This window comes from Dipteris shenzhenensis, chromosome 24, assembly GCF_047967505.1.
Source record: "Dipteris shenzhenensis isolate YYH24624 ecotype China chromosome 24, Dip_SZ_1.0, whole genome shotgun sequence".
In the NCBI taxonomy this organism is placed as follows: domain Eukaryota; kingdom Viridiplantae; phylum Streptophyta; class Polypodiopsida; order Gleicheniales; family Dipteridaceae; genus Dipteris; species Dipteris shenzhenensis.
The window spans coordinates 12435348-12447769 of NC_141619.1; the positions used below are offsets into that span (position 1 = coordinate 12435348).

At 43.5% G+C, this 12422-nt stretch overlaps 1 protein-coding gene across 1 annotated transcript in view; it reads left to right on the plus strand.

The window, feature by feature from the left end:
- LOC147886231 (uncharacterized) overlaps positions 1 to 12422 on the plus strand; it is a 352191-nt gene that overhangs the window by 321450 nt on the left and 18319 nt on the right. Inside the window, exon 8 of the mRNA XM_087395069.1 lies at positions 11218 to 11256. Coding sequence (XP_087251195.1) covers positions 11218 to 11256 — 39 coding nt within the window. The remainder of the gene's footprint in view (positions 1 to 11217; positions 11257 to 12422) is intronic.

The window sequence follows — 12422 nt, forward strand, 5'->3', positions numbered from 1 at the left end:
GTTAAATGACGCCTTGCAACAGATTTTAGCGCAACAGTTACAAGCAAATGTAGGGCAATTTGAGCTCAGGAAAATGGTACATAGTATGTCTGCTAGATTATCCCGTGAAGAGAAAGGTAAATCTCCAATGGAACCGGAGTCCGGTATTCATACGGTTGAGCCTAGGAGGGCTAAGGTGCCTAATATTGCCAATTATAGGCTAGAAAAGTATTTTGGTCGGATATCTGACTGTAGTTCCGATATCATTGAGACTTGATTACACAAATGGGACGAGGCATTCGCCATTTGTGAAATCAGGAATGATATGAAGAAAATCCACGAGGCCACCCATATGTTTAATGAGGCAGCGAATAGGTGGTGGATAAAACAATAGAAAGATGGAGTGGCATCCACTACTTGGGAGGGGTTTAAAAAGGAATTTAGAAAACACTTCCTACCTCCTGACGAAGCATCCTGAGCTTGGGATGAGTATTGAAACCTTCGTCAGAGAAATTTATCAGTGGCGGAATACACTGATAAGTTCAGAGAAAGTGTAATGAAGGTTGATGAACCCCTACCTCAGTCAATCCAAGTAAAAGATTTATCTTTGGATTGAATGATCGGATAAAGATGGAAGTTCAGGCTAAGTATGCGAACGCGCTAGATGAAGCAATTGCCATAGCCCTGAACTATGAGGATGCAAAAGGGAACAGACCAAGTGGGTTTGTGCAGGTTGGGACTCAGTTTGGATACCCGAAGAAAACTGGGTTTAAGAAGTGGATTAGCAAAGGGAGTGCCTCACAGCCTAGTGGTCAAGCCAAGCAGGTGAAACCAATTGAGACTCCAAAATCAAGTACCACCATTGGAATGAAAAGAAAAGTAACACCAATGGCAGCCCGGGCTTGGTTGAAGTCTTCTTTGAACCCAGAGCAAAGGAAAAAAGCGAGGAGAGAAGGCTTGTGTTTTGGTTGCCTTTAGCCTCATCAGTGAAAAGATTGTCCACGAAACAAGGATCGTCGGATGGCTGAGATGGTGGTCTCAGAATGCGACGTGGAAATGAAGGGAAGTCCCAGAGAAGAACAGATGCAGATTCAGCTAGCGAGATCTTCTCAAAGGTCAGTACCTTTTTTGTTATGTGTGTCTGTTGCTAAGTTAGTAACTAGTGCACCTGATTATATCCTGTCAAAGCCCGCAGCAACAGGGTATACAGGCTTTAATGATATGGAGTTAATTAAGATGAAAGGGCAAGTAGCTAATCATGATGTCATTGTGTTGTTTGACTCAATATCAACGCACAATGTAATTAACTCCAAGCTTGTAAAGAGACTGAAACTAAAGATTAGCCCATCTGACTATGCATATACAGTCAGAATGGCAGATGGAAGTTCAACTGAAGTATGGGACCAAAGGGTTACCTAGTTGGAGCTTCGAATTCAGGACTCTGCTGAAAAGCTTGATTTTGAAATGACTAAGCTTGCTCATGCAGACATAGCCCTGGGTAAGGCTTGGCATTCTAGGAAGAATCCAGCCATAGATTGGAAAAAGCACATTTATCAATTCAAGATGAATGATGTGCTGTATGTACTATGAGGTGAAAAAGATATACCTCAAGGACCGTTGGTTTCCGTAACGGAAATTCGAAAAGCTCAAGAAGAGTTTTTGTTTCTTTGTACAGCATCAGTAGAGCCGATTGATGATTCTTCAGTTAGCACTGATGTTTCTCAAAATGGAGAGATGGCCAAGCTGGCTGATCAAATAGTAGAGGAGTCCTCTGATTGTTTTAGGGATGAGTTACCTTATGGGTTGCCTCCAGAGTGGAATGTTCAGCATAAGATTGAACTAATCCCGGGGGCAGAACCTGCAAATAGACCTCCCTATAGGTTGAGTTTTACTGAAGAGGGGGAGGTGCGAAGACAACTGGAAGAATACCTCAAGTTGGGGCAGATTCACCTAAGTTTCTCACCTTTTGCTTCGCCAATGATATTAAAGAAGAAGAAAGATGATACTTTTTGCCTCTGTATAGATTACAGAGCATTGAATAATATCACTATTAAGCATAGGTATCCGATGGCTCGGATCGATGATTTGCTAGATGCATTACATGGGGCCGTAATTTTCAGTAAGATAGATCTTAAATGTGGCTACCATCAGATCTGTATTAGAGCCGAGGATGTGCATAAAACCGCTTTTAGAAGCAGGTTTGGACATTATGAGTTTTTGGTAATGCCCTTTGGACTTACCAATGCTCCAGCTACATTCGTCATGCTTATGAACAATTTACTATGTCCGTATATCGGAAAGTTTGTAGTACATTTTATTGACGATATTCTGGTATTCAGTAAAAGTATTACTGAGCATCATGAACACTTAAGAATAGTATTCAGTACTTTGAGGAAAGCCAGTCTTTATGTAAATAAAAAGAAAACTATACTGTGTATGGTAAGACTTGAATATTTAGGATTCATAATTACTCCTGAGGGGGTAGAAATGGATCCAAAGAAAGTGGCTGCGATACTGACTTGGCCAATCCCTCAGAGTTTGACCGCCTTGCGATCATTCTTGGGATTTGTCCAATTTTATCGAATGCATATCAAAGGATATTCCGAAATAGTATCACCATTGACTGATCTGACCTCAGATAAAGTACCTTTTATATGGGGACAGAATCAACAGGAAAATTTTAACACCATAAAACAAGATGTGGTCACAGTACCGGTGTTAAAAATAGTTGATCCCCAGAAACCGTTTTTCCTTGAAACCGATGCAAGTGGCATTGCGGTAGGAGTAGTTCTCCTCCAAGAGGGAAGGCCAATAGCCTTTGAAAGCAAGAAGCTTTCTCCCTCTCAACGAAATTGGCCAACTCATGAATTAGAGTTGTATGCTGTTGTCCATGCTCTGAAAACATGGAGACATTATTTGTATGGGTCAGAGTTTTATGTTGATGTTGATTATGATGCTCTGAAACATTTTTGTAAACAACCTGACTTGAGAGGTCACCAAGCTAGATAGGCAGAACTCATGCACGAGTTTAACTTGACGATTCGGTACTGAAGAGGGAAGGATAATAAAGTTGCTGATGCATTGTCACGCATTATGCATAATATGAGTTTCGCGGCATTAAAGTAGAGAAACTCAAAAGGTGGACGAGTTCATTCAGAGCCTTTGGCCTAAGGCTCATGTATTCAAACCCGGGGAAAAGGACGACCTGGCATTCAGAAAAGGCCAAACTTATGCAAGATATGCCATAAGGGATGGTATGCTGAAAAGAAATGGCAAGGTAGTAGTACCTAATCAGAATGATCTCAGGCAGAGAGTCATTCAACAATGCCATGATAGCCCATGTGCGGGACATCCAGGAGTCGAGAAGACATATGATCTCGTGAAGCGAGATTTCTTTTGGCCAAAGATGAAATGGTTATAGACCAGCGAATCCAACTATAGTTGGAATACCTCAGAAAGTGCCTAGTGCGGCGAACTTTGTGGTTTAGATGCGGGAGATGCTAACACTTGCGAGAGCTAACATCCGCCAAGCTATGGATAGAGCTAAGGCGTATGCGGATGAAAACCGATCCACTAGAGAATTTAAGGAAGGAGAAAAAGTTTTTCTCATAGTTCCTTCGCACTCTAAGTCTTTGACTGCAGGAGAGTGTGCTAAGTTATCACCTTAATATTGTGGGCCATGGTTAATTCTAAAAAAAATAGGCAAGGTAGCCTATAAATTAGAATTGCCACAGGGTTGTAAGGTGCACCCAGTGTTTCATGTTTCTCGTTTAAAGAAATTTTTGCATACAGGTGACTCACTAATCGAGGGTGTTGTTTTATTTCAGAAGATAGAGGATAATGCAAGATGCAAACCAACAGGAATCCTGGACCGAGGAACAATGCAAGTACGCAATTGGAAGATACCCACGGTGTTGGTTGCATGGCATGGTTTACCTCTATCAGAAGCTACCTGGGAATCCGTATACCAGTTACGGAGAGTATTCCTAGACTTTATCATCGAGGATGCTGATGCCTGAAGAGGGAAGGAATGTTACGCTCAAGTCGAGGTAACATGACCTCGGAAGAGTCAATCGGCATTTTCCTTTAAAGGATCAATGTTTGTATTATATTTGTTTGGGCTTCATGTAAATGATCCAAAAGGAATCAAGGTCAAGGTCCTTGGTGAGGGTGATATGGCACTAGACTAGGTGGATCTAAGGCTAAGGGACCTAAATGCATGAAATGTGCCAAGGGGCAAATGGTTTTAATGATATCCCAAGAGAGGGGTAAATGATGCATTAAGGAGGGACCCTAAAATGAAGACATGTGGCATACTAGATCCATCTAGGGAATTTTGGGGCTTGGTGGAAATCAAGTAAGAAAAAGCTTCAACATAACGATTTGAAATGAAGAGAGAGCTTACCACTACCACCGAGATCGGCTGGGAGGTGATTCTACGTGCCAACGCCCATGATTCGACGTAAGCTAGGAGTAAACAAGTTTCGTGTAATATTCACGCCAGAGAGTCTTTCTGGACACAGATCGGAGGTAGAGTCAACAAGCAGTTCTTCTCTACTCTTAGTCCTAGACATAGTAGAGAGAGTGTTTCGCAGCTTGTTGACTCAGACGGGGTACTTCAGACACATCCAGATGCCGTCATGTAGATTGCTTCAGATTACCATGCCTCCTCTCTGACTGCAGATCCTGATTCACAGGCCAGAGATGATGCTAGACAGGTTGTTTGGCAGCATATTCCTATGTTGGTGGATTGAGGTATGAGAGGCTCACTTGATGGATTGAGGTATGAGAGGCTCACTTGATGCATATTCCTATGTTGGTGGATTGAGGTATGAGAGGCTCACTTGATGCACACTTCACCAACATAGAGTCCAGGACTGCTCTTATTGCCCTTCATAAGGGTAGTTTTCCAGGGTCAGATGGACTTAACCTTCTTTTTTTATTATTTTTTGGGATCACATTGGAGATTACATCACCTCAGCCCTGCAGGGCGTTTGGGACTCGGGTGAGATGCCGGACTCACTCTCGGAGGGTCTCATTCATCTTATCCCAAAAGGAGGTTGCAGAAATTTAGTGTCTCAGTGGAGACCGATCGCCTTACTGAGCACTATGTATAAGATCTTGGCAAAAGCCATCAGCCTGCGATTGCAGCCCATCTTGCCAGATCTTATAGATGACATGCAGACAGGCTTTGTCCATGGCAAAAGCATTTTTTATAACATAATCTGGAGGCTTTTGAGTGGGCTATGCATGAGGGCCATAGTCAGGCAATTCTACTCCTGGATTTCGAAAAAGCATATGACAGGGTAGATTGGGGTTTTCTAGAGGGAACCCTTCTTCGCTTTGGATTCTCAGATTTGTGGATTAGAGGGGTTTCTGCTCTTTACAGGTCAGCCCATAGCGAGGTACTCATTGGTGGAGTCAGGGGAGACAGGTTTCAGATTTCCAGATCACCGGGATGTCCTCTAGCCCCCTTTCTATTCTTATTTGTGGCTGAAGCTATGAGCCTCTATATTAGAGCTCAAGCTGATATTTTTGGGCTGAGACTTCTGTTGAGACAGGAAGAAGAGTTGCTGGACAGTGAGCTGGCAGATGACACGGCTATTTTTTTGGATGCCACTCCACAAACACTCACCTCTTTCAGGACAGCCTTGGATTGCAGCAGGGTCTCACATTAACTGGAACAAATCCAATGATTTCTGGATTAGTGATGAGGACACTCTAGATTGGGGTGTTGATATTGGCTTTACTTGGATTCAGAGGGGTGTCTCCGTCAGGTATCTTGGATGCCAGGTTGGGGTGGGCATTTCTCCAGCACACAGCAATTCGCTCCCGTGTTGGAGAGCATAAGGAGAAAACTCCTATTTTGGAGTTCGGCCAGACTTGACCTTGCATCCAGAGTGGTGGTTGTAAACTAGGTACTGTTGGCTACAGCCTAGTTTGTTTGCTCTTGTTGGTGCCGAACTACAAGCAATATCACTCATCTCAAGAGACCTATCATGAATTTTTTGTGGAGTGGATTAGACAGCACTTCAGATGTGATAGCTAGGGTGTCTTGGGAGACTCTTATTCTACCCACTAAGGAAGGGGGTCTCAATATTATTGATTCAGACTTGCAGTGTAGAGCCTTGCTCTGCAAGATGGTGGTCAGAGGTTTGATGCCTAGTCAGGAGACATGGAAGGATTTTTTCTTATGCAGTATACAGACATGCACACCTTCTCAGGGAGGAGATTGGATGGACAGCCCTAGATGGATCTTTACGTCAGCCCATCTCAGATCTCCTACCTCCCCTCTCATGGCTGCCATTCTGAAAGCTTGGGACAGCCAGCTTCAGAAGTACTCTTCGGAGAGTTCCACCCTCCTCTTGTGAAGAAATTGATAGGCAGCCTGTCATGTGGAATGATTGCATACTAGATGAGCATAGCAGATCACTAGGCATGTCACACTACATGCAGTGGTCTAGATGGGAGTTGGGCCCTGCATCCACGGTGGGTGCTTGGAAAGCTTTTAGGATGCTTCCAGAGGATCAGAGAGCTTGTTCAGTTAGTCACCTCAGAGGAAGTGCAGCCAGGATGCAGGAGATGGATGCAGCCATACCAGTGGAGTGGATGGATACAGACCATTTGTCTATGTCGGAGTCCACCTAGTTGGGGGTTACACAATATATCTCAGGACCACATAATTACAACAATTCATATGTCCCTTAAATACACATGGACAATTGTGTTGCATGAGGCATTTAGCCTCAAAGTTCAACATTACAATGGTTAACTATATGTCATGAGGGGCGAGGGCCAAATGTGCGAACGATCCCCCCTATTGGCCAAGCACCAAAGTACCAAAGATGACTACATACAAGTACCAAACTTGACCACCCACAAGGGCTAGGCCAACACAACGTATAGGGGGGTATAGAACACAAGGTATACATAGGTAGTCAAATCCCACGTGCAATCACAAATCAATATTGTCAAAGAGCAGTCATAGTCCAGGCCATGCCCGCCAAACAAACATTCCGCCATTATACATTCCACAATGTGCACAGAGCCCCAATCTAGTACCCACACAACTCATCACTGTAGACCCCACTTGATGCCCATAGGTAGATGCCCATACTATCTCTGAATAGACCGCACTTGATCAGTGGACATGCGTGGGGAGATTATGGCTAGCATCACTACCTAGCTAATTTGGAGATCCAAATGTACCGAGGATATAGAAGGCACTCAACTCCACCCATGGCTAGCACCGGGAGAGACATGTTACATATCTTCATGACCATTTGGTCAAGGATGCGAGGACTTCTAGGTCTACATCAGTCACAGGGGCAATTTTCCTGAGAGATTGGAGAGGCATCCCTTTCTTCTCAAAGAGTGGAGAGGAATTCCTTGCTTATCTGAGTCTCTTACTAGCATGGTGTGACATTTTCAGCCACAATCCTGGTGTCTTTCAGGATTTGCATATACACAGATATTTTGAGTGGTATTTTACCAAATTTTCCTCATTCTCTGCATACTATGTATTCCTACATTGAGTACTTTGCTCTTGGTTGTTTCTTTCATACTTAATAGAAGTCTATGTTTCGGGAAGGAAAAGAAAGAAATTGTGAAGAATTCAATCATAAGAACATTTTGATTTTTGAGAATAATAAATAGGTAGACAAATATAAGTTTTGTTTTTTACAATTCTCAAGGGTAGTTCAGTTTACCTTTTACATTACGAAAATTGAACAGCATGAAACATATTTAGGTTTTTTAAATGGATTCCGTAACTATGATTGTAGTATAAATTTGTGTGTTTGAACATGAATATTTTTTCAGACAACACCTTGGTACTTGCACGCGCAATATAAAGTTTGGCTTGCCAACAATAAAGTGTCTAATAATGGCTAGTGTTGGAATATGAAGCCAAAGTGAGTCAAAAATGTGTGTTCTAGGTGGTGTTTTATAGTCTAGTGAGTCCTAGACGTGCCACGTGTCATATTGGGAGATATCCCATAGACATTGTGACTTTCTAGAGTCTAGTGTCACACTATATTGTGTTGTACTTGTCTATTGTCTATTACATCAGTCAACATCAAGCTATCAATACATTGTGAGTATTTTGGTTATTGCCTTGCACTTGTACTTTCTTTCCTTTTTTGCCTTTCATTATGTTTTCCATATTTCCATTCCGTTCCTAGCTAGCTACCATGTCTCTTCATTTGGTATCAGAGCCTTCCTTCCTAGCCCTTCCCTTTCTCCTTGCTTCTCCATAAGGTAGAGGGTGGCCGGAAAGAGAAGCTGCCCTTGGAGGAGCTTCCCTTTCCTTCTCCCTTCTTCCTTTGCCTCTCCACCATGAGCTCCTCTCCTCCTACCCAAGCCTCACCATCGACTGCCCTTTAGCCTCAGCATTAGCGTACAATAGCTAGTATCAGCCTGGACCTATGCCTCTCCATTGACCTGCAAACAGGTCGTACAGTCAGCTGTACAGCCGTACGGACTATTGCGCCGTACAACAGGCCTACTGTCCGTACGCTTCTGCAGTACTGCCCGTACAGCTAGCCTCGAAATGTGTGCCATCTTCTGCCCGCCATTGTGCTCGCTCTTCTACTCGCCTCTTCTACACGCAACACTGCTTCTACTGCTCACCACTCTCCCATATGAACTACTGCTGCTGTCCATGCACCTCCACGCTACCCACGTAGTGCTGCTGCCATGCTGCTCCAAACGTAGCTCTAGCTGTTGCTGCTAGCTGCTGCTACTGTCCATGCACCTCACTTGCTGCCCACGCATTTGGTGCTAGCTATTGCTGCCCACGCAGCTGCTCCTGCTGCTCACGCCTCTCCTATTGCACATGCAGTCCTCTTGTTGTTGAGCTGTCCCACAACTTCTAGCTCCTCTATCTTCTCGCCATTCAAACTGCAAGAAGATAAAGAGAGGCCTCTACATCGACTTTTTGATGACTCTCCATCTTCTATCTTGAGAGTCATGCCGTGACCGCTCCATGTAGCTGCCCCATGGACTTCACCGACACATATTTTGGGACATCCATGCCTAATGCTTCATCAACATCGTCATTGACTCGCAGGGATGTGCACACATGTGCAGTGGCTACTTGGAGGACATCTCTTACTCCTAAGAGATCTATTTTTATTATTCCTACAGCTTGATGTTTTGTTTTGTTTTGTTTTTTTCAAGAAAGAGACTTCTATTAAGTAAGGGAAAAAACCCGCGAGAGCAAGCTCAAAGCGGAATACATCATGAAATAATGAGGATAAATAAAACCCCCTCAGAGTGAGGTGGAAAACAACCAAGGCTGAGGCTGAAAGTGCCACCTCAACCCTATAGTAGTCTCAGAGAAGAAAGGAGAATCCTTCTGTTCCCTGAAGAAAGAAGCCCTCCTAGCTGAGGCTGCACGGGAGTCTCCCTGCATACTCGTCCATACGGCCATCAAAGTATGTACGGTGTCTGTCCAGATGTCTGTCCAGATACTAGCCAATGTGTGCGAGGGATGAACCTGAGTACCCTCCAAAGCCTCTGTGCATCTGGCTCTCCACATATGCCAGGATGCTATGCTCGCTAGAATCTCCCAAGAAGTATCCACAGAGGCATGTACAGCTGTAAAAGGAAGGTGTGGTACCACATCCAACGAACAGGACTCAATCTGATGACGTCAAACCGAAATGGCCCGAGAGGAGTCAAATCTCTCATAGAATACCTGAGGCCCTGTAAGAGAAAGCCAAGCCACTGAGCCCCATGTCATAAAGAATGGGGAGTGGGCAAAGTGATTGAAAATTCTGGCTACCCCCATCCAAATCATCCTCGCCTGTCTGCAATCCCATAAGCAATGCTGAATAGTCTCCGAAGCAGAGAGGCAACGAGGGCAAGTAGGGTCGGCTCCGAACCTGGATCTCCAAAGGTTCACTGCAATCTCACCATGGATAGAGAGCCAAAAGAAGATAGTGATCTTTCTATTCCTATGGGATTTCCAGAGTCTCCTCCAGAAGTCTCCTCCAGAAGCACCTCTGCTTGATGTATTTTGGGGTCCTCTGCCCTAGGTAGTCCTCCTAAAATGATATGTAACTGAGTGTTTGGTTGTCATTGAGTCTAAAGGTCCTCTACCTTGGATCTAAAGTTCCTCTACCTTGGATAGTCCTCCTGAAAAAGATGTATTGGTTTTCCTATTTTGGTGTGTGGCTTCCTAACATGTCCTGTTATGAAGCCAAGGGGGGGTGTACTGTGGGAGCCATGTATTGGCATTGATAGGTCTATTTGTTTATCAGGTCTGGCTTGAGAGTTCCAGGATGTTGGTGCATTGGTCTCCTATACCTTTGAGTTGATCATGCATCCATGCATGACGAGCCTCTGAGCCATGCTAGATTAGCTTTCTATGTTATGCTCACTAGCCTCTGAGCCATGCTTACTTGCCTCTGAGATTGTGTGGGAGCCATGTCTAGTTCTAGATCGGCATGCACAGTTTTGATGACCGTCATTGTCATGTTCTGTTATTGGTTCCATTCCAGTAGTCTCTCACCTTGCCTTCATGGGGGGGTGTTGGAATATGAAGCCAAAGTGAGTAAAAAATGAGTGTTCTAGGTGGTGTTTTATAGACTAGTGAGTCCTCATGCCATGTGTCATATTGGGAGATATCCCGTAGACATTGTGAATTTCTAGAGTCTAGTGTCACACTATATAGTGTTGTACTTGTCTATTGTCTATTACATCAATTAACATCAAACTATCAATACGTTGTGAGTATTTTGGTTATTGCCTTGCACCTGTACTTTCTTTCCTTTCTATTTTTTCCTTTCATTATGCTTTCCATATTTCCATTCTGTTCCTAGCTAGCTACCATGTCTCTTCAACTAGCATGTTGAACATTTCAAACAAGAGAAACTGTTAGAAAAACCTCATAGTACAGAATTTTAGCTTGAAAATCTTTTATCTTGTTGTTAGAGCAGGGCATAGAACAACTTCTAATGAAGAGGAAATATCCTTGAATGCAAACAGATAAAATATCAGAACACAAACCAGAAGAAACAATCACAAGGATAACATATTGAAATAGAAGAAGTAATAGATGGTAGGGGTTCTTGTATTTCTTTGTGATGGCATAAAAATTTGTTATGATGAAATATAATATTTTCCTGTATGAATTGTGATTCAAATCTGTAACTAGTCAAGATACCAATAGATTGAACCTGTACAAGGTACTTCATTGCTTTCAAAAATATATGAAGACCTATTTCTATGCAGGTACAATAATTTTGCAAAAGTTATACGAAGCTTGGACAGGTGTGTGGCCCCCCTTCCCCTTCGCCCCCCCCCCCGCGCTCTCCCATCAAGGATGTGTAATTTTATAATATGAGAAAAACATATGTACTTTAACTGCCAATGACAGGACAAGAATATCGTCATCCACTTTTGGGTCTGATGATACAAGATAAGATAGCAAATGTATCATATAACTCATTTTAGAGTTTCATTAAATGTAGAAATGGAACCTGAAATAATCCAACAAAAATACTAACTGCTTCTTATTAAGCTACACCTTAAAATAAATTTGTTTGCAAGGACTTCACGCCCAAACTTGGTTGCACACCCCTCGACCCATATTGCCATAGGATCCATAGCAAATTAGAACTATTTCAAGGGTATTTTGAATGGAAGTATACCTTGCAACGCAAAGTCTCAATGTGGAATCGTTCCAAGGTCATGGTGTATGCATCTTTATTTATAGGATTTATCACCATGTTAGATTGTCAATTCGATTGTGAGCAGTTTATATTTTAGAAGCTGTGTTCCTTCAATTAGTATTAGGGCAAGTTTTTGTGTTTGCTTCTTTGCAGCTTGCCTAATGTTTGAGCAAGCTTCACAACAAAGAGAGTATGTGCAAGTCAATCCACATACTTGTAATTAGTCAAAGGCCTAAGAGTGCTGCTCTAGCTTGTGCCCTATTTAGGTAGCCAGTCTTCCTCTCCTTATGCCTTCTAATAACAGTCATTTCTATGTTTTGACGTCTTCCTTCTCTGCCCACCAGCCGTACGATCTGCCCACGCTGCTGCTGCGCTGTACAATAGGGTTGTACAACAGCTGTACGATCTGCTCTCAGGATTGCTTCCAAGCTTCAGCTCCTGCTGCCCACGCAGTACTAGATCTCTCACGCTGCTCCTATGCCCAGCCGTACGATCTGCCCTCGGGATTGCTTTCAAGCTTCAGCTCCTGCTGCCCACACAGCACTAGATCTGCTCACACTGCTCCTATGCCCGCCATTCTGCTCCAAACGTAGCTCTGCTGCCCACGCAGCTCCTGCTTCCACTCACTTCAGTAGCTCTGCTCTCACTTGCTGTCCACGCTGCCTCTGTCTTCTCTGCCCGTCACTTGATGTGAGCTCTTGACATTACATTGCGGTAACTCCTTCACGTGACTACTCCAAACTTTGGTGAAGACTTCCCGAGCTA